The sequence below is a fragment of the Sus scrofa genome, chromosome 1 (assembly GCF_054392235.1).
Source record: "Sus scrofa isolate SSC_HxYL_T2T_F1_AM1 chromosome 1, Sscrofa_HxYL_maternal_Yorkshire_Landrace_v2.0, whole genome shotgun sequence".
NCBI classification, from domain to species: domain Eukaryota; kingdom Metazoa; phylum Chordata; class Mammalia; order Artiodactyla; family Suidae; genus Sus; species Sus scrofa.
In genome coordinates this window covers 174,466,352-174,493,582 of record NC_139383.1, presented here as the reverse complement: position 1 = coordinate 174,493,582, position 27,231 = coordinate 174,466,352, and the positions used below count along the sequence as shown (strand labels likewise).

Sequence of the window (27,231 nt, the reverse complement as noted above, 5' to 3'; positions counted from 1 at the left end):
TGTCTCAGAATATCAGAAGAAAGTGTATTCTTGGTTTCGTATATACCTAATCATAAGCTGGTACTGAAAAAAGAATATATTTCACCTCTCTACTATTTTCCTTGTTAATGCTGTATGCTTATTAGACAATATTAGTTTGTAGGCTTTTATGGTCGCTAATAGTCCTAGTGTGTTACCTGACTGCATCATGTGGCAGGAAAAAAAGCATGTTTTTAGTAACTGTCTGATTTTAGAGAGTTAATTTTGTTGATAAAACATATAAAGAGAATAGTTGATAATACCATACCTAGACTAATGCTTTAGAAGACTCCCACATAATAAGGACAATTATAGTGATCAGAAATCTAGATTTCTGCTTTCAGTATAGGTACCTAAGTAATTTGGTAAAAAGCAGTGAACAGTGTTTCTGAATACAAAGTGGCCCTTCACATTTGACTGTTACAAACTTGAATCACTACGTAAAGCAAGGGTAAAATTATTTAGTCACATCTATAGTCATAATGATTTGGAGTTTTTAAAATAATTTTTATTTATGAGTAAAGCTAACACAGCTGTCTTTAATTTGGTTTGGTTTAGTGTTTTTGGTTTTGTTTTCCATTTTTATAGGAGGAGACTCAGAATCTTAAGGTCATCTAGCACAGCCACAATTGTATAACCATGGTTATGTAATCAATTCAGTGGAATTGACAAATTTATTATTATTATTAAATATGCCAAGAATAAACACTAATTTTAATTTATGCATTTGGAAAGCAGTACATTCTTATATCTAGGAGCATTCCCCTTATAGCTAGTCAGATCTGGATTTGAATTAAGGACTGGGTAACTTTGAGCTAGATAGTTAATCTCCCTGAGTATCTCCACCCATAAGGATGTTGGAGAGATTATGGTAGATGATGTAAGTAAAGTGCCTAGTACAGCGTCTATTAAATAAATAGCAGGCACTTGATGAGTGCTTGCTATTAGCATTTTCATTACCAGTGTCTTAAGTATTTAAGACAATTTATATTTGCACATTACATGTTTCATGGCTAAAAACATTTTCCTTGTTTTTCAGAAAGCACATCTGAGCCACCCTTAATATCATCTTTTGAGGATACAAATGATACAGGAAACATTCAAAGTCGATGCTTCAGGAAAAGACATAAAAGTGACAATGAGCCTAATTTACAACAGCAAATGTCCTGGGGAAATAGAAACCGCAATCTTAGTGGAGGAGTACTGATGGGACTTATGCTCAACAGAGTTAACCAGGAAGCAAACCCGGGAGATATGGTCGAAAAATTAGGAGCTGATGCAAAAATTCTTTCAAGTGTTATCTCAAAAAGCACAAGACCAAATAGTCTTGATATTGGAAAGCCATCTTTAAGATCAAAAAGAGACAGTCTTGAAAAGGAATCTAGTGATGATGATACCCCTTTCGATGGTTCTAACTGTTTGGTAGATAAAGTGGATTCTCCTGTCATTTTTGACTTAGAAGACTTAGATGGTGAAACAGATGGCTCAAAAGCGGCTGATGTTGCTCCACAGAATCCCAAGAGGAGTCAGTGCTTGAACAGCAGCTTTTCAGTAAAACCTTTTGAAAAAACTGATGTTGCAACAGGATTTGATCCCCTCTCTCTATTGGTTGCTGAGACTGAACAGCAGCAAAAAGAGGAGGGGGAGGAGGAGGAAGATGATAGTAAAAGCATTTCAACACCATCTGCTAGGCGGGATTTAGCTGAAGAAATTGTGATGTATATGAACAACATGACCAGTCCTTTGACAAGTCGTACACCAAGCATTGATTTACAGCGAGCATGTGATGATAAAGCAACCACTAAGAAAAGCCCAACATTGGTCAAGGCGTGCAGAAGATCTAGCCTGCCTCCTAATTCTCCTAGGCCAGTGAGACTTACGAAATCTAAAAGTTATTCAAAAAGCGAGGACAGACCAAGGGATAGACTCTGGTCTTCTCCAGCTTTCTCACCTACTTGTCCATTTAGGGAAGAATCTCAAGCTGCATTGACCCATTCATCACCTTCATTTAATTTAGATACACTACTAGTACCTAAACTAGATGTTCTAAGAAACAGTATGTTCACTGCTGGAAAAGGAGTTGCAGAAAAAGCAAGCAAATGGTATTCAAGATTCACCATGTATACCACATCATCTAAGGTAAGTTTTACTAGTATTTTCTACTTTTCCATTTATCCTCTTCTACCACCAATAGTCCCTTACTTGCAAAGATGTCTGCTTTTAGTTCTAGTTCCACTGTGGTGACATCAGGCCACTAAAGCCTATCCCTCCCACTAATTACAACTAAAAACTCTAGACAAAATGCAAAAAACAACTGTACAAGAATTCTGAAAAATAAAAGCAGATTGTGCAGAGGGACCCACCCAGAGGCGAATTTCCTATTTTCTTTCTCATACATCTCTACTCCAAGAGCAAGTCGCAGCCACAGTGTGGCATGACATTCCTGGCAGCTAAAACTTAAAGAGAAAGCCTTATTTCCTAGAAACAGGGAAGGGGGCTTCTACAGGCCAGAGAGTCTGAGGGGAATCTGAAAGAAGGATTCTGAATTCTGTGTATGGCCCACACAAGTCTCAGCCTCACCCTTGAGCTATACACACATGGGATAGATGCAGACCAGCATGGACAAATCTTAGAGAATTAAGCTGAGAATTAAATCACCACCTGCAAAAATCAAAACACAAATTACAGTCTGAATGTAACTCAGTTGACTGTCTAATAAAATAGTGTAGCATTCATGGTGTTCAAAATAAAATCCAGAATTACTTGAACCAGGAAAATGTGCCCAGTTCTCAAGGGAAAGGCAACCCTAAGGTAACCCAGATATTAGAATTATCAGGCAGAAATTTTAAAGAAGCTGTTATAACTAGATTCCCAGAAGTAAAGAAAATAAAGATGCATTTAAAATAAAAGAAAGGAATTCTTAGCCAGAAATAGAAATAATCTCTTTAGTTTTGTAATAAAAATACACTCTGAAATAAACTCATTGGATGGGTTCAGTAGCAGAATGAAGCTGATAGAGGAAAGTCTGTGAACTTGAAGACTGAGTAATAGAAATTACTAGTTTGAAAAACAGAGAGAGACTTTATGAAAATGAACAGAGCCTCAGAAAGTTGTGGGACAGTATCCAAAGGTATGACATATAATTAGAATTCCAGAAGAATTGGAGAAAGATTATGGTAGAAAAGATATTTGAAGAAATAATGGATGATGTTTCCCAAATTTGGTAAAAGATTTAGATTTACAGATACTCAGTAAACTATAGACAGGATAAAAAAGAAAACCACTCCTAACATACATAAAAACCCAAGACATCCATTTGTTCATAAGAAAATGAATGCTGGAAAAAAATAAGAATAAAAATTATCTTTAAAGTTATTGAAAAAAATGGCACATTACCTATAGAGGAATAAGGATTTGAATGACCATGTGTTTCCATCATAATCTGTGGAGGGAAGAATGCAGTGGAACAATACCTTTAACCCACTGAAGAAAAGGCCTGTCAACCCAGAATTCTATATCCAGTGAAAATAATCTTTAGGGGTGAAAGTGAAATAAAAATATTTTCAGATAAAGGAAAAGAATTCATGTCCAGCAGACCTGCCATATCAAGTATGCTAAAGGAAGTTCTTCAGGCTAAAGACAAATGATATCACAAAAAAACCTGGGTCTTCAAAAATGAAGAAAGTGAAAAATAGATGGTAAATAGGTGGTTAATGAAAAGACCGTTGGGGTTTTTTTTACCTCTTAAATACCTTAAAATACTTATAATTGTCCAAAACAAAGTTTAGAACATTATCTCATGGAATTTTTTCAATATATTAGATGTTTTATAGTGATTAAGGGACTCACTGACATTCATTATAGTTATTATATATGAAGTGGTATAATGCTAATTTTAAGTCAGTATAAATGATTAGGTATATGTATTGTAATCTCTAGAGCACCCACTTAAAAAATGCAATGAGACATGGCCAAAAAGCCAGTAAAAAGCCATCTTAAAACTAAGTAACATGCGCACGGCTAGAAAAAAAAAAAATTTATCTGGGCAGTGGAATTACAGCTATTTTTAAAAACTTTTTATTCATACAAAAATCTTTTTAGATATAATCAGAAAAAATACTTATACTTTGGTGTTCTCAAAAATGAAAACTAGAGGAGTTTTCTTGTGGTTCAGCAGGTTAAGTATCCAGCATTGTCACAACAGTAGCTGGGTTGCTGCTGTGGCAAGGGTTCAGTCCCTGGCCTGGGAACTTCTGCATGCCATGGGCACAGCCAAAAAAAAAAAAGAGAGAAAGAAAACTAGAACTATGTCTTTGAAACTTGTATTGTGGAAAAGAATAAAATGATGTAAACATAAATTAAAAGCGAATAATGTATTATTCTACACTATAGATAAAATATATAGATATAAAATATATCATCCTGGGCTGGGATTTCAGGGAAGAAAATTAACAGTAAAGAAAGTTTATAAAGTCAGTAGTTATCTAATTAACAGGTATCTGCTTTACTCCAACTAAAAAATGCAGTTTTAGAAACAGATCTCCAGCTTATGTTTATCTAAATTAGTATGCCCTTGTAAAATTGGTTGTTTTTTTTCTCTAGAAGTTGTAATGTTGATTAACTGATCATCTGAGTAATTAGGCATTTCCCTTACCTTAGAAGTGACTTTTTAAATAACTAACTTTAAATATGAAAGAAATTAAGGTTATAATTATGTCCTTAGGATCAAAGTTCTGATCGTACCAGTCTTTCTTCAGTGGGAGCCCAGGATTCTGAATCTACTTCTTTAACAGATGAAGATGTCTGCCACGAGGTGGAAGGAGCCACTTCTCAAGAGAGCAGTGCCACTTCAGGGACCAAGGGAGTTGATTTCAGCAGAACAAGCCTGGAGAGTTCTGCCTCCTTAGAAGGTTTGCTCAAAACAGTTCTGTCATACTCCATTTGATATGTGGTACCTTTACTTTTTTCTTTATGTTTTAATTTTGTAAAAGATTTGCATGGCTCCAAAGTCAAAACATTAGTGAACCAGGGCACTTTTCAGAGATATCTAGCTTCCATCCTCACCCCTACATCTTGTTTTCTCCTGTTCTTAGAGGTAACCATTTGGATTCATTATTTTTTCTCTTTTCTACTCTTGTTTTTTTATTTTTGTTTTTTTAATTTTATTTTTTACTAAAGTACAGTTGATTTACAATGTTGTGCCAATTTTTGCTGTATAGCAAAGTGACTCAGTCATATGTATATATACATTCTTTTTCTATATTCTTTTCCATCATGGTCTATCCCAGGAGATTGGGTATAGTTCCTTTGCTATACAGTAGGACCTTATTGACTATCCATTGTAAATGTAATAGTTTGCATCTACTAACCCCAAACTCCCAGTTCATCGCACGCCCAACCTCCACCCCTTTGGCAACTACATGTCTGTTCTCCATGTCTGAAAGTCTGTTTCTGTTTTGTAGATAGGATCACTTGTGCCATATTTTAGATTTCACATATAAGATAACATATGATATTTGTCCTTTTCTGACTTATTTCACTCATTATGAGGATCTCTAGTTGCATCTGTGTTGCTGCAAATGGCATTAGTTTGTTCTTTTTTATAGCTGAGTAGTATTTCACTGTATATATATGTATCACATCTTCTTAATCCATTCATCTGCTGATAGACATTTGTTTCCATGTCTTGGCTATTATTAGTGCTGCTATGAATATAGGGGTGCATGTATCTTTTTGAATTATATTATTTTGACTTGTATTTCTGTAATAATTAATGATGTTTATCATTGTTTCATGTGCCTACTGGCCATCTGTATGTCTTCTTTGGAGAAATGTCTATTTAGATCTTCTGCCCATTTTTCAATTGTGTTGTTTGGTTTTTTGGTTGTTGAGTTGTGTGAGTTGTTTGTATATTTTGAGGATTAGGCCCTTGTCAGTTGCATTATTTGCCACTATTTTCTCCCAGTCCATAGATTGTCTTTTCTTTTTTTTAAATTATAGTTGATTTATAGTGTTCTATCAATTTCTGCTCTGCAGCAAATTGACCCAGTCATACATATGTATAGACAGTCTTTTTCTCATATTATCTTATCTATCATGTTCTATCACAAGTGATTGGCTATATCTCCCTGTGCTATACAACAGGACCTTGTTGCTTATTCTTTTCAGTTTGTTTTTTTTTTGTTGTTGTTGTTGTTTGTCTCTTTAGGGCTACACCTGCGGCATATGGAAGTTCCCAGGCTAGGGTCCAGTCAGAGCTGTAGCTGCCAGTACACACCATAGCCAGAGCAACACGAGATCTGACCTGCATCTGCGACCTATACCATAGCTCATGACAGTGCTGGATCCTTAACCTACTGAGCAAGGCCAGGGATGGAAGCCACATCCTCATGGATAGAAGTCGGGTTCATTACTGTTAAGCCACAACAGGAACTCCCTTTTTGTTGTTTTTTTTTATGGTTTCCTTTGCTGTGCAAAATCTTGTAAGTTTGATTAGGTCCCATTTGTTTATTTTTTGTTTTTATTTCTATTGCCTTGGGAGACTGACCTAAGAAAACATTTGTATGGTATATGTCAGAGCATGTTTTGCCTATGTTCTTTTTTCTCTTTTTTTTTTTTTCTTTTTTCTTTTTTCTCTTTAGGGCTGCCCCCGTGGCATATGGAAGTTCCCAGGCTAGGGGTCAAATCGGCTGCAGCTGCCCGCCTACACCACAGCCTCAGCAACGTGGGATCCAAGCCACATCTGCAGCCTACACCACAGCTTATAACAATGCCAGATCGCCTATCGACTTAGCAAAGCCAGGGATTGAACCCATATCCTCATGGATACTAGTCGGATTCATTTCTGCTGTGCCACGACGGGAACTCCCTAAGGTATCGTGTCTTATGTTTAAGTCTTTAAGCCAATTCGAGTTTATTTTTGTGCGTGGTATGAGGGTGTGTTCTAGTTTCATTGATTGACATGTAGCTATCCAGTTTTCCCAGCACCACTTCCTCTTCAGACTGTCTTTTCCCCGTTGTATAGTCTTGCCTCCTTTGTCGAAGATCAAGTGATCATAGGTGTCTAGGCTTATTTCTGGGCTCTCTATTCTGTTCCATTGAATCATATGTCCATTTTTGTACCAGTTACTGTATTCATTTTGATTTATCCTTCATTGTAGCTTTTTTAAAAATGCATGCATATATATGTTGTCTATTGTGTGTGTGGTATGTGTTAATACTTCCTAGTCTTCCTACTCAAAAGGTAACCTACTGTCCTTAACTTGCTTCTTGCTTTTTTTTCACTTAGCACTATATCCCGAAGAACATTCTACACCATCACATAAGCTCATTCATTTTTACAGTTGCATAATTCCTCATGTGTGGATGTATCACAGTTTATGTTGACTATTTTCCTGTTGATGGACTTTAAGTTCCCAATCTTTAACTGTTATAAATAATGCTATAATGCATGTACATCATATTATATTTTTGCCAGGGTATCTTTGGCATATACTTCCAACTTCTTCCTTGAAGCGATATTGCCAAGTTCCTTCCTCAGGGGTATACTGTTTGTATTCCTGCAGGTAATATATAAGAGTATCTATTTCCCCACAGCCTTGTGAAGAAAATATATTAGTAAAGTTGGGATTTCTGCCATCTGATAGGTGAAGAATGTATTTCATTTTATTTTAGTTTTCATTTGTATTTATCTTATAAACTATGTTTATATATTTAAGGACTATTTGTATTTCTTTTTCTTTGCCTACATTTCACTTTCACTTGTTGGTCCCTTTTTTAAAAATTTTAATAGCTCTTTTTTTTTTTTTTTTTTCCTTCTTCACTTTTTTGGGCTGTACCCATGGCATATGGAAGTTCCCAAGCTTAGGGGTCGAAGCCGACCCACAGCTGCTGCCTGCGCCACAGCCACAGCAACATGGAATTCAAGCCACGTCTGCGAGCTATACCACAGCTCACGGCAACACTAGATACTTACTCCACTAAGTGGGGCTAGGGATAGAACCCATGTCCTCATGGATACTAGTAGTTTTGTTACTGCTGAGCCACAATGGGAAGTCCTAAGGTTTTTTGTTGTTGTTGTTGTTGTTGTTGTTTTTGTCTTTTGCCTTTTTAGGGCCGCACCTGCAGCATATGGAGGTTCCCAAGCTAGGGGTCTAATCAGAGCTACAGCTGCCAGCCTAGGCCAGAGCCACAGTAACACCAGATCCTACCCGTGTCTTTGACCTACACCACAGCTTATGGCAACACCGGATCCTTAACCCACTGAGCGAGACCAGGGATCAAACCCAGAACCCCATGGTTCCTAGTCAGATTCGTTTGCTCTGTGCCACCACAGGAACTCTGGGAACTCCTAAATTTTTAATAGCTCTTTTTTGTATTAGGGAATTAACCTGTTGTCTCTTATATAAGTGGCAGATACTTTTTGCAAATATGTCAAGTTCATTTTTTCCCCAACATAAAAATTTTAATTTTATATCATCAAATTTATCTTGCTTCTGGATTTTGTGTCATTAGGAAAGATTTCTCCTTCCTTAGGTTCATCATTGTTTTCTTCTGGTACTGCTCTGATTTCCTTTTCAACATTTTCTGGAGTCAGTAGACTTTTTCTATAAAGGGCTATATTGTAAATATTTTAGGTTTTGTGGGCCATATACATCTGTCACTTTTTTTACCTTTTTCTTTATCATTATTATTATTACTACTATTATTGTTACTATTTTGTCTTTTTTCCTTTTCTAGGGCCACTTCCTGCAGCATATGGAGGTTCCCAGGCTAGGGGTCTAATAGGAGCTGTAGCCACTGACCTACACCACAGCCACAGTAATGCCAGATCCGAGGCGCGCCTGTGACCTACACCGTAGCTCACGGCAACGCCGGATCCTTAAACCACTGAGCAAAGCTAGGGATTGAACCCGCAACCTCATGGTTCCTAATCGGATTCGTAAACTACTGCGCCATGAAGGGAACTCCTTGACTTTTTTAACTGCTTTAAATATAAAAATCATTCTTATCTCGTGATCATACAAAAATATATTTGATCCTGATTTAGATATTTAATCATTAAGAAATTTATCCTGGTATGTGATATGAGGAATGAATGCATTATAACATTTTTAAAATTTGCATCTTTGCTTAAGAGGCTGTTATTATGGAAATATTCAAGCAGTCACAAAAATATAAGGAATAGGAGTTCCTGTCGTGGCGCAGTAGTTAACAAATCCGACCAGGAACCATGAGGTTGTGGGTTCTGTCCCTTTCCTTGCTCAGTGGGTTGACGATCCAGCGTTGCCGTGAGCTGTGGTGTAGGTCGCAGACACAGCTCGGATCCCAAGTTGCTGTGGCTCTGGCGTAGGCCAGTGGCTACAGCTCCGATCTGACCCCTAGCCTGGGAACCTCCATATGCCGAGGGAGCGGCCCAAGAAATAGCAAAAAGACAAAAATATATGTATAAGGAATAGCACAATGTGTCCCCATGTACCTTCATGCAACTTCAATTATCAACAAAGGCCAATCTTGTTTTATCTTTTCCCCTCTCTCTCTTCTGCTGCCAACATTCTTTCCTTCCCCACTGGATTATTTTAAAGTAAATCCCAGGAGTTCCTGTTGTGGCTCAGCAGTCATGAACCCAACTAGTATCCATGAGGATGCAGGTTCCATTCCTGGCCCCGCTCAGTGGGTTAAGGATCTGGCATTGCCGTGAGCTGTGGTGTAGGTCACAGACATGGCTTGGATCCTGCGTTGCTGGGGCCGTGGCATAGGCCAGCAGCTACAGCTCTGATTTGACCCCTAGCCTGGGAACCTCCATATGCCATGTGTGTGGCCCTAAAAATTCAAAATAAAATTAAATCCCAGACAATATATAATTTCATTCATAAATATTTTAAAATGTATTTCTAAAACATACATATTTTAATGTTATATTTTAAACTTTTTATTAATGTTACTTAGTATATTATTTATTTTATACGTATAATGTGTATATTGTCATGTATATAAATACTGTATATTTCACAAACCGAGGCCAACAAAAACCAGTATCAGATCAAGAAACAGAACATTAACAGCACCCAGAATACTCTTTCATGCTGACATCTAGTCACCACTCCTTTCACAGATGGACATTATCTTTTAATGCTGTGTCAGCCTGGCCATTTTTGACTATTTTATGGACTCAATACAGTATGTGTCTTTTGTGAAGCATTCATTTTCTAAAAACAAAATTGTAATATCATTATCATTTTTTGTTTATTTACTTTTTGCTTTTTAGGGCCACACCTGTAGCATATGGACCCCAGGCTAGGGGTCTCATCAGAGCTACAGCTGCTGACCTATACCATAGCCACAGCAACACAGAATCTGAACCACTTCTGTGACCTACACCACAGCTCATGGCAATGCCAGATCCCTAACCCACTGCTCAAGGCCAGGGATCGAACCTGCATCCTCGTGGATGCCAGTCGGATTCGTTAACTGCCGAGCCACGATGGGAACTGCCATAATCATTTTTTAAATGTGACAGTATATATCATATAATAGCTTATATAAAATATTTACTTAGTTTAAATGTTCGCAGCTATCTCATAAAACTTTTTATAGGTGGTTTGTTCAAATTGGGACCCAGACAAGGTGTACTTGTTGCATTTGTTTGCTGTGTCTATTAACTTCGTCTCATCTTTGTTCCTCTTCTTTTCCCCCTCGTCTCATATTCAGGAAGAAATCAGGTGATTAGCTTCCCGCCCTCCCTTAATTTTTTTAACATTCAAGAACTGTTTATTGAGCCTAATAAGACTTACCTCACAACCTGATTCATATTTGCTAAAAATAATATTTATTCTGTATTGTACATTGATTAGATGCAAAAGGCAGTAAATGATTGAGTTAGTCAAGGCTAACAGATAGCAAATTTGGTTTATTTGTTTGGGGTTTTTTGCTGCCCCACGGCATACAGAGTTCCCGGGCCAGGGATAAGATACAAGCCTCAATAGTGCCCTAAGCTTCAGCTATGGCAATTCTGGATCTTTAACCCACTGTGTTGGGTCAGGGATCAAACCTGCGTCCCAGAGCTCCTAAGATGCTACTGATCCCATTGTGCCATAGCAGGAACTCCTAGATAGCAATTTGGAACTAACTTCAGCATAGAGGAATTACAGAAGATGATTGGGGGCCACCAGTTCTAAGCATCTTAAAGGATGGTGTAAAAAATAAAATAAAAAGAAGGGTGATGTGAGGTTTCTGCTCTCTCTCTCTCTCTCTCCATCTCTCTGCGGGAGGGCCTAGCGCCAGCAGAAGCTCTAGAGCTATCCTCTTTTTTCCCCTTGTCATTTATTTACTGAAGCAATCAGGTCATTCATCTGGATTATACTGATTGCATCCCCATGGCGGTGTTTAACGTGTTCTCTTATCCCCTCTCTTTCTTGGAACTCATAGTTTATACCATTACCTTTTTTAACCTTTATATTTATGAAGGTGTTCATAAAATGCAGTAACTACTGGGGTCGGGGGGAGAGTGTAGGAAAGGTAGAATTACCTCCAGTTTTCCTAACCAGCTGTAGCTAGTGTCAGCAATTGATTTGACCACAGAACTGCCCTTACTTTTCGTTGTTGTCATTTTATTACCTACTAATAGCCCATTCCTCTTAAGAATATACATGGCACTCTTCCCTGGTGTTTAAGAACAAGATTACTGTCCCGGAGTTTTTTTAATTTTTTTTTTTAAATTTTTTGCCTCTGCCTATGGCAGGTAGAAATTCTTCTGCCACTGCAGTAATATCATGTTCTTAACCCTCAGAGCCACCAGGAAACTCTCTGTTCCAGATTTTAAAAGATCCTTATAAGGCAGAGAATTGTTAATAATTCTTTTCATGATCTGAAATAAGATCAACTATTTTATACTTTGTAGACTTTAGAACTAAATACTTCTGGTGCCTTAAACATGTCGAAATAGAAATGGCAAAATGGTCATTACAAACAACTGGAATGCCTTCTAGCCTGTACACATGAAGTGATTAATCAGTGAGTAATAAATTAAAGCACATTTCTTGAAGTAAAGGGTATACTCAAAATAAATGCGTGCATTGTAAGCATTTTTCATTATTTGTTTTTTCTTAAATTACCTTTTTAAAAATTTTTGTTACTATTTTTTAGTGGCCGCACCTGCAGCATATGGAAGTTTCCAGGCCAGGGATTGAATCTGAGCCGCAGCTGTGGCAAGATCCTTTAACATACTGTTCCAGACTAGGGATCGAACCCGGGCCTCTGCACTGACCAGAGCCACTGCAGTCAGATTCTTTACCCACCGTGTCAACAGCAAGAATTCTCTACCTTTGTTTTTTAATCAGAGAATGTATGAAGATGAAAAACTCTCATATCCTTTTTCATTAATTTTAAGTTTTTCTCTGTTTTATATTAATGAACAGGATCCTTGTCCAAGTTTGCCATACCTGGGAAATCAGAAGTGGCATCTTCCTGCAACACAAGTAATGCAAATATCTTCCAGAACTATGCAATGGAGGTACAGTTTTAATCAAAAGAGCATCTTCATGTACCACTTAAAATTTACATTTCTTAAGTATCGATGGTCTCTAGTAGAGAGATAAAAAGTTAAATATACGACATATGAAAAGTTCAGAATGTATATTGCACCTGAATAAACTTAAACTAAACAGTATTTCAGATTATTGAAGTCATACTACTTTTTCTGTTTAGGAAAGTCTTATGCTCCTTTTGCTATTTGTCAACATACAAAAACATTTTTTTCACTGTTGGCATTCATATTTGCCCCGTGTTTTATATATGTCCTCTTAACCCCTATAAACAATTTTGCTATGCAGGCACGCTTTTTGGATGAGGATACAGGGAGCAGTTTTGACATTTGTTTAATGTTTTTCAAGCTTGTTTTTCATTCCTTATATCAGTTTGATATATATGGGCTGGGTGTGCTGCCGCGTCCCAGTTTCTTACAATGAAAACGTTATACTTTTACTCTTTAAAATTTTCCCTAATTTTGGTGTAAAAATTGCTTCCAAATACATCTGTGAATATTGCTATATCACACGAATTTGCATGAATTTGGAAAATAAATTTGCATGCAGCTGAAAAAGAAATGATGAGCTCTGTTTTTGCCGTTTACAAAGTTTCTGAGGGTCTCAGAAATTTCTGTATTAATGTAATGACAGCCTTTACATTTATGCCCAGCAATGCTTCTTAACTGTCTGTAGTGACAGACCAGGGTTTTATTGTTGTTATTGTTTTTAATTTCCAACGTGTCATGGCTGGTACTCTTGTAAAATGTATTGATCACCAACTTAGCTGTCACAGCAAGAACAAATTACTTTAAAGGTCTCTCTCTAAATCCTCTTCGAAGTTGCTTTACTTTGCTCATCACAACCCAGGAAGAGTCTGTGGACCAGCTCCTGTCTGGTGACCACACCTTGAGTAGCACGGATCTGTAACATGCAATTGCCAACACCTTTTGTAATTTGTGTATTAATAAATGAATGCTCTGGTTTATTTTTCCATAAAATCATGGCAGATTTTATGGTAATTATAATGGTTAAAAAAAATGTTCACCTAAATGCCAGTTGACCTTTCTGGCAAAAATGTTACAATAGACTTGGCTGAAATAATCAAAAATGAGTATATTACATCATGTACTGAATATAGTCCATTTTTTGTTTACAACTTCTAAAGCCTGCGTTTTAATTTTACAATAGATTTATGAATTAAAATGGCTCTTAGGAGTTCCCGTGGTGGCTCAGTGGTTAATGAATCCGACTAGGAACCATGAGGTTGCGGGTTCGATCCCTGGCCTCGCTCAGTGGATTAAGGATCTGGCATTGCTGTGAGCTGTGGTGTAGGTCACAGACATGGCTCAGAGCCCACCACATTGCCGTGGCTCTAGCATAGACTGGTGGCTACAGCTCCGATTAGACCCCTAGCCTGGGAACCTCCATATGCTGTGAGTGTGGCCCTAAAAAAAAGACAAAAAGATCAAAAAAAAAAAAAAAAAGCCTTTTAGTTCACAATGTGTACTAACTGGCTTACCTTATAAAGTGCTATTTTCTCCCATAGGTTCTCATCTCCAGCTGCTCTCGGTGTAGAACCTGTGATTGTCTTGTCCATGATGAGGAAATCATGGCTGGCTGGACAGCAGATGATTCAAATCTCAATACTACATGCCCATTTTGTGGCAATCTTTTCTTGCCCTTTTTGAATATAGAAATAAGAGATTTAAGACGACCTGGAAGGTAATGATTTATGCTTTTTTTTTTCCTTCATGATTAAGGATCATGTTTCCTAGAATGTGTTTTCTCAGAAAAAAATCTCCCTGGATTCACATTACAGATACTTTTTGAAGTCAAGCCCATCTACAGAAAATATGCATTTTCCATCTTCCTTTTCAAGTCAGACAAGACAGTCTTGTATCTCAACATCAGCCTCTGGTCTTGACACATCTGTGATCTCTGTTCAAGGGAATTTTGATCTAAATAGGTAATTATAAATATGTGGAACTGTATTTCAATGATATTTATTACACGTGTTTCCAGTAGTGACAGAAAAATTAGCTGACCATTTTAAGGCTTAAATTTGTATGTGTAGTAGATTCATAATCTTAAATTCTTGTTCCTAATTAAAAGAATATTAAAAATCTCTAATAATCTAAATATTTAAAGAGTTAATAGTTTTCTTTCTTTCTTTTTTTTGCTTTTTGGGGCCATACTCGCAGTATATGGAAGTTCTCGGGCTAGGGGTCTAATCAGAGCTATAGTTGTTAGACTCTGCCACAGCCACAGCAATGCAGGATCCGAGCTGCATCTATGAACTACACCACAGCTCACCGCAATTCTAGATCCCTGACCCACTGGGCAAGGCCAGGGATCAAACCTGCATCCTCATGGATACTAGCTGGATTCATTTCCACTGTGCCACATTGGGAACTCCCTACTTCATTTTCTACTTAGGAATATTTAATCATCTAAGGAAACATTTGGAGCTAGTTGAGGAACTGTAAAATTAAACTAATAAGACTTTAACACTAAGCCTATTATAAGTGAATCTATGCTTAAAACAAGTTCAAAAATTGATTCCATTTTGGAGACATGCCAAATACACCGTATATAATTTGGGCAGGTGAAGTTATATTGGTAACTGCATGAGAAAAGAAAATGCCTGCATACTTCTAGCAGGCTAACGTGACCTGTTTGATGCTGAATGCTTAGACTGCAAAACTGCAAATCTGTGTGTGCACCTTCTTTCATCATAGGTCTCTTGTAGCCCTTTTCTCCTACTAGCTCTGATTCCTCAAGGAACAGGTGCCTATTTTTTCTGTTTTGTATCCTCTGCCCTACTGGATACAATTTAAAAAGTTTAATTTAAAAGTAGTCTACTTGGAGTTCCTGTTGGGGCTCAGCAGGTTAAGGAACCAACATTGTCTCTGTAAGGATGCAGGTTTGCTCCCCGGCCTCACTCAGTGGGTTAAGGATCCAGCAATGGCACAAGCTGCCGTGTAGGTCACAGGCAGGGCTTGGATCTGGTGTTGCCATGGCTGTGGTCTAGGCTGCAGCTATGGCTTTGATTTGACTGCTGGCCCAGGAACTTCCATATGCTGTAGGTGTAGCCATAAAAATCTTTTTAAAAGCAAGCTGTCCATTAAATGCTTTGAATAAGTGAATGACTCTTAGAGTTTTAAAGGTCCCTGGATAAAAAGGAAATTTAACATGACAAGGCTACTTTAAACTGGATCTATCCTGTTTCCCAGCCAAAACCTAAATAATATTTTTCCATTATTTTACTTTGCTGTGTCCAGTTCTGATTCTAAAGAGAACATGGTCATTCTAGGGGAAATAAAGTAAATCTAGACAATGATATGGGTTTCTTTTTCTTTTTTCAATGCCCAAGCAAATCTAAACTGGAAAATACATGTGCCCGAAGTATTCAGATTCCTACTGATAAATCAAAAACATCTATGTCAAAATGTCCAATATTTCCAATGGCCAGGAGTGTCGGTACTTATGGCCCCTTGGATAAGGAAGACACTGGAGGGCAGAAGCTTATTCCTACAGGCAGCCTGCCAGCTACTTTACAAGGAGCTACAGTATGTATTTTGGTTTTTTGGGTTTTTTTTTTTATAATTTAGGTATAATTATGTTCCCCATGTGCTAAACTGCCTTATTAGCTTCGATTTTATTTTCTATGACATTTATATTTACTTATTTTTTATATAATGATTTTTACTTCTTTCATTATAGCTGGTTTACAGTGTTCTGTCAATTTTCTACTGTACAGCATGGTGACCCAGTTCCACATACATGTATAGATTCTTTTTTCTAACATTATCATGCTCTAGCATAAGTGACCAGACGTAGTTCCCAGTGCTACACAGCAGGATCTCATTGCTTATCCATTCCAAAGGCAATAGTCTGCATCTATTAAAGCTTCAATTTTATTATTGCTCAGAAGAGTCTCTTGTTGCATGATACACTTACTTTTCTACTCACATGGAAATCACTGACAGGAAATTTTTTTAGTGATTTAGTATCATAAAATCTTGTAATTGTCATTTATGGTTTTGTATTTATTCAACAGGATGCTTTAGGATTAGAATGGCACCTCCCGAGTCCCGATCCTATCACTGTTCCATATCTTAGTCCTTTAGTGGTATGGAAGGAACTTGAAAGCTTATTGGAAAATGAAGGTGATCATGCAATAACAGTGGCAGACTTTGTGGACCATCATCCAATTGTTTTTTGGAACCTGGTGTGGTATTTTAGACGTCTTGACTTACCCAGTAATTTACCTGGATTGATCCTTTCTTCGGAGCATTGTAACAAGTATTCAAAGGTATGAGAATAAAAATTAACTAAAAGCCAGTGCTACTGTCACCATTGTAATGTTTCCGTACTCCTGATAACAAAAAAGTTATTTTTCTGCTAGTTTTAATAATCAGCTGAATCAGTAAAATTGTTTTAGCTGCAAATAATTTTTCTTTCTGCATTCTAGCAGCACTAAGTCATATTTTTTAGACTTCTTGTAAAAGTCACACAAAGCAGGCTTGAATTTTTGTTACAGCCTCAAGAATAAACTGTAAATGACTCTTAGAAGAGTTTGTGAGTTGGCCCACTCGTGTCATAGCTCCTGCAAAAACAACCCTGGAGTTCCCCTCATGGCTCAGTGGTTAACGAACCCGACTAGGATTCATGAGTTTTTGGGTTCCATCCCTGGCCTTGCTCAGTGGGTTAAGAATCCGGTGTTGCCCTGAGCTGTGGTGTAGGTCCAATATACGGCTTGGATCCAGCATTGCTGTGGCTGGGGCATAGGCCAGCAGCCCAATTTGACCCCCTAGCCTGAGAACCTCCATAAGCCATGGGTGCAGCCCGAAAAGCAAAAAAAAAAAAAAAGGCATTTTTTTTCTTTTTCACATGCCATCTCTGTCACTAAATGGCAAAGTGTCTCAGTTTAGGAATCTTGTCTTCTCCCCTTTTTTTTTTTTTTTTTTTTTTTTTGTCTTTTTGCCATTTCTAGAGCTGCTTCTGTGGCATATGGAAGTTCCCTGGCTAGGGGTCTAATCGGAGCTATAGCCACTTACACCAGAGCCACTGCAACATGGGATCCGAGCCACGTCTACGACCTATACTGCAGCTCATGGCAACGTGAGACCCTTAACCCACTGAGCAAGGCCAGGGATCGAACCCGCAACCTCATGGTTCCTAGTCCGATTCGTTAACCACTGAGCCACAACGGGAACTCCTCTTCTCCCTTCTTGTACTTCATGTCTGTGATGGTGAGTGTGCTTGGATTTTCAGTACATGATGAGTGCAAGACTAAGAGGTTAACTCATTCAGTTATCTGGGCTTGGGGTCTTGAGCTGATGTAGAATGGGGCTCTTGGCTTCATCTTTCTTTGGAGCTTCAGTCATAAACTAGTCAAGATTAGCCCTTCCTATACCCTTTCTCAATGATCTCAGTATTTTTTAAGTCTGTTACTTTAGGGATCATTGGCTTCTCAACTCAGGCTATCTTCCTTCAGTAGGTTATAAAATGCATACAAATCAGCCCTTTTCTATTCTCTCTTTCTTTCTTGCACACATAAAGATAAGGGTCTTTATAAAATATTAACAAAAACATTGTCATATAAGGATCATTAATGAATGTTTATTTATTCTTCAACACAGATTCCTCGCCACTGTATGTCTGAAGATAGTAAATACGTTTTAATACAAATGTTGTGGGACAATATGAAATTACATCAGGATCCAGGACAGCCCTTGTACATCCTCTGGAATGCCCACAGTAAGTTCTGTCATAGAATGCAGACTTCCTTCTTATGAGAGGAGAGTAATCTCTGCTTGCTTTAAGTAGCCTAAACTAATGTGTAACTGACTTGTATTTTACTATACTACTTTTTGTCTTACAGGTCAAAATCGTACTCTTTTATTTGAGAGTGAGTGTTAAGTTTGATGTTTTTTCAGTGCTATCTTCTTTGGAAGTCAGGGATTGGAGGGGTTTTGGGGAGTGGGGGGTTTTTTTTGGTTTTTAATTTTTTTGAGTTGTGCCTTGTACGTGCCAGAGGGGTTATGTTTTGCAGAGTTCCATTTTAGCACATTGCTTGTACTTATTTCTTTTTTTACTTATTTTTTCATTTGTCTCCATCCCAGGCTGCCGATTTAGAATTTCTTCCAGGAGCTGTTTTTAAGAAAACAGTATTTTTAGTTATTGTGCATTTGAGGCCACAAAAGGCCTTTAAGCTTATTTTTAATCATTATTTGTCTCATTTCTTCCTTTTTTTCCTTTCTTCATTCTTAGATTTCAATTCTTTTGTCTATTGCCCTCTATTGATTTTTATGCTTTGCAGTTTTTTTAAGAGCTGTCAGTTGTTGCTTAATTAGATTCTCCTTTCTACACAAAACATTTTTCTTCATCTGATCTTCTGTTCTTTTACAGCCCAAAAGTATCCTATGGTCCATTTATTGCAAAAAGGTGATAATTCATTTAACCAGGAACTATTGAAAAATATGGTAAAAAGCATTAAAATGAATGATGTCTATGGACCAATGAGTCAGATTTTAGAAACACTGAATAAATGTCCTCATTTTAAAAGACAGAGGTAAGTCATTCTCTTAAATGAATATATAGTTTCTCTAAGCAGATCCACATTGTTTGCTTAGTAATTTGTTAGAATATCGCATGCTTATATTAACATAAAAACTTTTGTAGATATATGTAAACTATGTGGATAGTAATACCTTCTCCACTCCTTTCTCCTCCTAGGAGTCTGTATAGAGAAATACTGTTTCTCTCACTTGTGGCACTGGGAAGAGAAAACATTGATATAGGTAATTCAGCATAATATATAACATGTAATATTTATATATCATGGGATCGTTTTCAGAGTGTTTTATAGTAGTGGTCTTAATTAATTTAATGTGAAATTAATATATTAGAATTGTTTCTTTGTGAGGTTTTTTTGTTTTTTGTTTTCAGGGCCATACCCATAGCATATGGAAGTTCCCAGGCTAGGGGTCAAATTGGAGCTGCAGCTGCCACAGCAATGCCAGATCCAAGCCATGTCTGCGACCCACACCACAGCTCACGGCAACGCTGGGTCCTTAACCCACTGATCCGAGGCCAGGGATTGGACCTGCATCCTCATGGTTACTAGTTGGGTTTGTTACCACTGAGCCACCACAGGAACTCTTGTTTAGTGTTGTTTTGTTTTGATATAGTGTAAAAGATACTTTGATATTTTGGTCATGGTGGTGATAATATACATAATGAAAGCTAACTCTTTTTTTTTTTTTTTTTGAAAGCTAATTTTTTTTTCTTTTTCTTTTTTTTTTTTTTAGGGCTGTACCCGCAGCATATGGAGGTTCCCGTGTCAGGGGTCCAGTAGGAGCTGTAGCCACTGGTCTACGCCACAGCCACAGCCACGCCAGATCTGAGCCACGTCTGTGAACTCCACCACAGCTCATGGCAATGCCGGATCTTTAACCCACTGAGCAAGGCCAGGGATCGAACCTGCAAGCCATGGTTCCTAGTCAGATTCATTCCCACCACACCACAACAGGAACTCCTGAAAGCTAGTATTTTTGAGGGCTTATTAGATGCCTTACATTGTAGCAAGTACTTTCTATGTTTTATTTCATACAATTATCAAAAGCCCTATGAGATAGGTACTATTATCATTTCCATATTATTGAGGCAGCTGAGGCTCCAAGAGGTTAAGTAACTTAAACTTGGGTTTCACAGTAATAACAGAGCCATTATTTGAACCAAGTAGTCTTAATTTCCAATCCCATGCTTTTAACTATTATGTCATATCACTAATGACATTAAGCTTGTTTTAGAAAAGATGTAAGCTAACTAAATATATATTTTGGGAAGTAGTACTAAAAAGAAGAATAGATTATCTTCATATCAGACAAAACAGACTTTGGAGGCAAAGAAGCACATTTATAATGATGAAATAATCAATCCAAGAATTATTGTGTATCACAATTGTAACATCTATGCAACTAACAACAGAGCCGAAAAAACCCACCAAGTAAAATCTAACAGAATTGGAGGGAGAAATAGACAGTCAACCATAGTAGTTGGATATTTCAGTAATAGATAGAACAACTAGATAGCAGCAAGGAAATAAAAGACTTGAGCAGCACTGTAAACCAACTAGACCTAGAAGCATCTGCAGAGCATCACTCCATCCAACAACAAAACACATATTCTTCTTCACTGTATATGGAATATTGCCCAGGATAAACCAATGTAAAGCTACACAGCATGTCTCAATAAATTTGAAAGGTTTGAAATCATACAAAGTATGTTCTTTTAACTATAGTAGAATTATATGAGAAATCAATAATAGAAGGAAAATAAGAAATTCGCAAGTATATAGAAAGTAAATATCACACTCCTAAATAGCAAATGTGTCAAAAACTCATAACATTACTTTGCGATAAATGAAAATAAAAAACTTTGAGATGCAGGAAAAGCAGTTCCTATCTTAAGAAACTAGAAAAAGAAGAGCAAACTAAACCCAAAGCAAGCAGAGGAAGGAAATAGTAAGTACTAGCACAGAAATAAATAAAACAGAGAAGAAAGGGGGAAATGTTTTTAAAATAGAGAAATTCATTGAAAAAGAGTTTGTTCTTTGAAAAGATCAACAAAATTCATAGACCTGTAAGCTAGACTGAGAGATAAAGAGAGAAGACTCAAATTACTAAAATCAGGAACCAAAAAAAGGGATATTCCTACAGACCTTACAGAAATAAAAAGAATTTTGAGGGGACACAATAAATGATTGTATGTCAACAAATTAGATTAACTTAAAAGAGAGGCAAATTTCTAGAAAAACATAAACTCTAAAACTGATTCAAGAACAGAAAATCGGGAATTCCTGTCGTGGCTCAGTGGTTAGCACATCCGACTAGGAACCATGAGGTTCAATCCCTGGCCTTGCTCAGTGGGTTAAGGATCCGGCATTGCCATGAGCTGAGGTGTAGGTTGCAGACTCGGCTCGGATCCTGTGTTGCTGTGGTTCTGGTGTAGGCTGGCAGCTGCAGCTCCGATGAGACCCCTAGCCTGGGAACCTCCATATGCCATGGGCCCTATAAAGGCAAAAGACAAAAAAAAAAAAAAAAAAACAGAAAATCTTAATAGACCTATAACTAGTAAGGAGATTGAGTTAGTAATCAAAAATCTTCCCATAAAGAAAAGCCTAGGGCCAAATGGTAAATTCTACCAAATGTTTAAAGAAGAACTAACACTGCTTGTTATGGAGTGCCTGTTTGGGCCCCCTCACCCCAAATTCATACGTATATTGAAGCCCTAATGTGATGGTATTTAGAAGTAGGGCCTTTGGAAAGTAATTACATCATGAAGTTGGAGCCCCTAGGAGGGGATTTCTTATAAGAAAAAGAGAGGTGTCCCTCTCTCTCTCAGCCGCTTGAGGATACAAAGAGAAGATAGCTGTCTGCAAACCAGGAACTTCTCTTACCAGACACCAGATCTGCTAGCACCTAGATTTTGGACTTCCCAGCCGCCAGAGTGTGTGGGGGGAAATGTCATCATTTAAGCCACGCAGGCTACGGTGTTCTGGTATAGCAGCCTGAACTAAGACACTAATCCTTCACAAACTCTGACCAAAAAAAAAAACAAAAAAGAAGAAGAAGAAGGAGTGCTTCCTAACCCATCCTGTGTATTGGCCAATATTATCACCCTGACCAAGCCCAGAAAAAGACATCATAGGAAACTAAGGAGCAGTATCCCTTATTAATGTAGATGTAGAAATCTTCAACAAAATACTAATAAACCAAATCCAGCAACATACAGAAAGGATTATGTGCCATGACGAAGCGGCATCTATCCCAGGGATGCAGTGTTGGATCAACATTTGAAAAACTCCATTAATGTAATATACCATATTAATAGAATAAAAGAACCCCATGATAGCTCAGTAGACACAGAAAAAGCATTTGACAAAATTCAACAAACCAGGAATGGAAGGGAACGCTATGAAGGCATTTTTGAAAAACCCACAGTTAACACCATACTCAATGGTGAAAAACAGAAGGTCTTCCCTTTAAGATCTAGAATAAGGAAATGATGCCTGCTTTCACCAATTCTATTCAGCGTTGTACCAGCACAGTACAGTACGGTTCTAGCCAGAGCAAGTAGGCAAGAAAAAGAAATAAAAGGCATCCAGATTGGAAAGGAAGAAGTTAATGTTTAAAGAAGGACTAACACCGCTTGTTACGGACTGCCTGTTTGGGCCCCTATATTTATAGACAACATGATCTTATAACAAAAAACCTTAGAGAGTCCACATTAAAACAAAACAGAACAAAACAAAAAAACCCAAAATATTAGTTAATAAATGAATTAAGAAAGGTTATAGGCCATAAGATCAAGATAACAAAAATCAGTTACATTTGTGTAACTAGCAATGAATAATCCAAAAATGAAATTAAGAAAGCAATACCATTTACAATAGCATCAAAAAGAATAGAATACTTAGGAATTTGTTTTACCAAGGAAGTGAAAGATTTATACAATAAAAATTATAAACAGGAGTTCCCTTCATGGCTCAGCAGTTAACAAACCCACCTAGGATCCATGATGATGAGAGTTTGATGCCTGGCCTCGCTCAGGGGGTTAAGGATCCAGCGTTGCTGTGAGCTGTGGTGTACGTCATAGATGCAGCTTGGATCCCACGTTGCTGTGGCTGTGGTGTAGGCCAGAAGCTGTAGCTCCAATTCAACCCCTAACCTGGGAACCTCCATGTGCCATGGGTGCAGCCCTAAAAAAAAAAAGCAAAAAAAAAAAAAAAATTACATTGCTCAAAGAAATTAAAGATCACATAAATGAAAGGAAATAAACCCCATGCTCATACAGGACCAATATTCTTAAATATCAGTACTACTCAAAGCAATCTACAGATTCAGTGCAATTGCTATCAAAATCCCAATGACATTTTTTGCAGAAATAGAAAGGATCATGCTAAAATTTATGGAATCTCAAGGGACCCCAAGTAGCCAGAACAATCACAAAAAAGAATAAATTTAGAGGACTCACACTAACTGGTTTCAAATTTTACAGCAAAACTACAATAAGCAAAACAGCGTGGTACTGGCCTACAGACAGACATAGAGACCAATGGAATAGACAGCCCAGACATAAAAGGTCACATTTGTGGTAAAATTATCTTGGACAAGGGTGCCAAGACTATTCTGTGAGGGAAAGACTGTCTTTTTAAGAAATTGTGCTGGGAAAATGAGATATTCACTTGCAAAAGAATGAAGTTGGACCTTTATACAAAAATTTAACTCAAAATTGATTGAATACCTAAATGTAAGCCCTAAAACTATGAGAAGAAAACATGAGACAAAAGCTTCATGACATTGAATTTGTCAGTGATTTCTTAGATATGACATTGAAGGAACAGGCAATAGAAGAAAAAAGTAGACAAATTGATTATCATGAAAATTAAAAATTGGGGGAGCTCCCACTCTAGCGCAACAGGATTGGCAGCAGCTTGGGAGTGATGGGACACAGCTTCATTCCCTGGCCTGGCACAGTGGATCCTGGAAATAGCCGTTGCTGCAGCTTATTTCGTGGCTATGGCTCAGATCTGATCCCTGACCCAGGAGCTCCATATGCCATGGAGCAGCCAAAAAAAAAAAAAAAATTGTACATCCAAAGGTGATATCAACAGTGTGAAAAGGCATCCCACGGAATGGGAGAAAATATTTATAAATCAAATATCTGATAAGAGATTAATATCCAGAATATATGAAGAATTCCTAAAATTCAGCAACAATGAAAAAAGCCATTGCAGGGAGTGTCCGTTGTGGTACAGCGGAAACGAATCTGACCAGGTGCAATCCCTCGCCTCGCTCAGTGGGTTAAGGATCTGGCGCTGCCGTGAGCTCTGGTGTAGGTCACAGACGTGGCTCAGATCCCACATTGCTGTGGCTGTGGTGTAGGCCAGCGGCTACAGCTCTGATTAGACCCCTAGCCTGGGGAGCGGCCCAAGAAATGGCAAAAAGACAAAAAAAAAAAAAAAAACTGAAAATGAGAATTTCTACATTATCCAACAATTGCACTTCTGGGTACATACCCTGAAGAATCGAAAGCAGAGTCGCAAAGAGATATTAGTACATGCATGTTTATAGCAGTATTATTCATAATAGCTGAAATGTGAGAGCAACCCAAGTGTCTATTGAGAGATGAGTGAATAAGCAAAATGTGATATATACATACAATGGAATATTATTCAGCCTTAAAAAGGAAGGAAATTTTGACACATGCCACAACACAGGTGAACCTTGAAAACATTATATTAAGTGAAATACACCAGTCACAAAAAGACAGATACTGTACTATTCCACTTAAGTAGTCAAAATCATAGGCACAGAAGAAGAATGATAGTTGAAAAGAGGTGCAGTGGGGAGAGGAGAGAAGGAGTGTTATTAGTTAATGGGTATAGAGTTTCAGTTTCATAAGATGAAAAGAGTATAGAAATGGACAGTGGTGATGATTGCATGACAGTATGAATGTATGCAACACCATCGTACTGTGCACTTTAAAATGATTAAGACAGTAAATTTTAGATGTATTTTATAAAATTTTTCTAATTTGGGAAAGAAGAAAACAGTCGATGTCCTAGAACTTCACATTTCATTGCTCAGTGTAATCTAGCTCAAAAGTGCTGTGGGACTCTAAGGTCCCCACTCCAGCTGTGAAATTCTGTGGTCCTTCAGTTAACAGAAATGGCCTAGAGGTTCCTTCTTGGCTTTTATTTTGTGGTTCTGTAGTATTACAAAAACTTGATTTCTGAGATATCAAATATACATTGCTTTATGTCTTTATTTCTCTATGAATTTTTGCAGATGCATTTGATAAAGAATACAAGATGGCATACGATCGTCTCACACCCAATCAAGTCAAGAGTACCCACAACTGTGATAGACCACCAAGTACAGGGGTGATGGAATGTCGAAAAACCTTTGGAGAACCTTATCTTTAAGATGTGTGTCTATACTTTCACTATGTGTTGTATAGTCAGTGTATATAAAATAACACTTTTAGACGCTAAACTTTTTTCTTCGATTTTTGAAAATGCATTTGTAAATGGCTCGGAAAGTCCAGTTTATGTACAGAATGTCTTAAGAAAATAGTGACAAGTGGGAGAAAGCCACTTTGTTTCCCATTTCTTTCTTTTTTTCTTCTGTAGTAACAGATAATTAAGTATTTTTGTGATGAAGAAATCCCTGAACAAAATCAGTTCCTATAAAACAAAGACAACTGTTTTATGGTTTCTCTTGGAAGAAACAGATTGAAAAATCATATATGGAACGTAAAACAAATGTAAGATCAAAGTATCTCCTGTTTCCATAGACTATTCAAATGTTCTGACCATGAAGTTAGAGTATACATATTTTAAATTGTTTATAGTAAGTTGATATTTTTTTAATTTTTAAACAATATAGCAAACAATGAACTTAAACTTATGAATCAAGGCAGTTAAGTGCTTATTTCCCTTGTCTGCTGCTATTTGAAGTCATTAGTACAGCTGCAGATCTCTGTATGTGTATCTGTTTTGTTTTGTTTTTTTACTACTTGGGAGAATGATTCAGAAATGTCAGTGCTCTTGTCACTGTTGTCCTTGGATCACAAGTTGGTACTCCTAAGCCTGACTGCAGTGTGTCAGTCATGGCAGGGGTATGCACTGCCCAGACTGACTCATCGAGCCTTGTGGAAGGAGAGCCACAGGGGTTCCGAGTCTGCTTCTCCAAAATCAGGCTCAATACACCATTCTCTATTGCTAGTAGATACAAACAGTACACAGGGAAATTAACTTACAAAGCCAAATATCAATTTAAATTTTAATATTCTATGTGAACATGTTGGGAAATATGTCAGAGTTTATCCCAAATTTTACTTTTATTTTAATATCTAAAATATTGGGTATGATTCAAATTGTACTCTATTTATCTGGAATATGACCTACTGGAGTATTCTGTTAATATTATATATATATTATATATAAATATTCAAAATATTTTTTCAAAAGTAGAAGAATATTAACTCTTAAAAGTACAGCCAGGTAGAATTTCCCATATTGAGGAACTTGGCTTTTTCAACAAGCCTTCAGAATCTGCTTTATGGAATCTAACATCCAGAAATATCCAGAACTCAGACAATTAAAGTGAATGTTTAAGTACTATGGGTATTAAATAGAGTCTTAAAAAATATTTGTAGTCCCATTATTTTTAATATCACTTTCTTTGGGTAATTTCTGATTAAAAAAAAATTTCCTTTGGCTGTTAGAATTATTAAGATTTTCAGTGTGTTTGTGTGATGTGCGTTTGCACACATTGTCATGAAGGAATTCTCTAGCCAACTTCAAAGAAAGAAAGGAAAAAAAAAAAGAATGGTCCTAAATTAGGTGTGTAAAAGCCTGTAGAGTTCAGGACGCTTGCACTGAAGATATATCTTAAAGTCCTGAAACTTAGAAGCAATTCCACTGGAGAAGAAGCACTGTTGAGTTCATACTGTCAGTGAACAGCTGAAACATTTCACAGCTTTCACCTCTGGGAAATACTGGGGAAAATTTTTAAATGTAAAATTTCACTTCAGTTAGTTGCGGGCTGAACTCAACTTGAAAAATCTGGTGCTATGCCCGTGAATCTGTAAATACCACTCCTGTCTTATCCTT

At 37.3% G+C, this 27,231-nt stretch overlaps 1 protein-coding gene across 18 annotated transcripts in view; it reads left to right on the top strand.

The window, feature by feature from the left end:
• The window catches only part of DENND4A (DENN domain containing 4A), a 128,273-nt gene extending 102,250 nt beyond the window's left edge, over positions 1-26,023 (top strand). For 9 of the 18 annotated variants that reach the window (XM_084978564.1, XM_084978509.1, XM_084978483.1 and 6 more), the window contains 12 exons: positions 1,058-2,157; positions 4,742-4,928; positions 12,435-12,529; positions 14,089-14,264; positions 14,362-14,508; positions 15,916-16,111; positions 16,603-16,857; positions 18,188-18,305; positions 18,430-18,456; positions 18,957-19,119; positions 19,284-19,348; positions 25,403-26,023. In XM_084978564.1, coding sequence (XP_084834690.1) covers positions 1,058-2,157; positions 4,742-4,928; positions 12,435-12,529; positions 14,089-14,264; positions 14,362-14,508; positions 15,916-16,111; positions 16,603-16,857; positions 18,188-18,305; positions 18,430-18,456; positions 18,957-19,119; positions 19,284-19,348; positions 25,403-25,539 — 2,666 coding nt within the window. In that variant the 3' untranslated portion in view covers positions 25,540-26,023. The remainder of the gene's footprint in view (positions 1-1,057; positions 2,158-4,741; positions 4,929-12,434; positions 12,530-14,088; positions 14,265-14,361; positions 14,509-15,915; positions 16,112-16,602; positions 16,858-18,187; positions 18,306-18,429; positions 18,457-18,956; positions 19,120-19,283; positions 19,349-25,402) is intronic. The other 9 variants (XM_084978581.1, XM_084978547.1, XM_084978537.1 and 6 more) reach the window with 1 other exon arrangement.
• Positions 26,024-27,231: the final 1,208 nt, after the last annotated feature.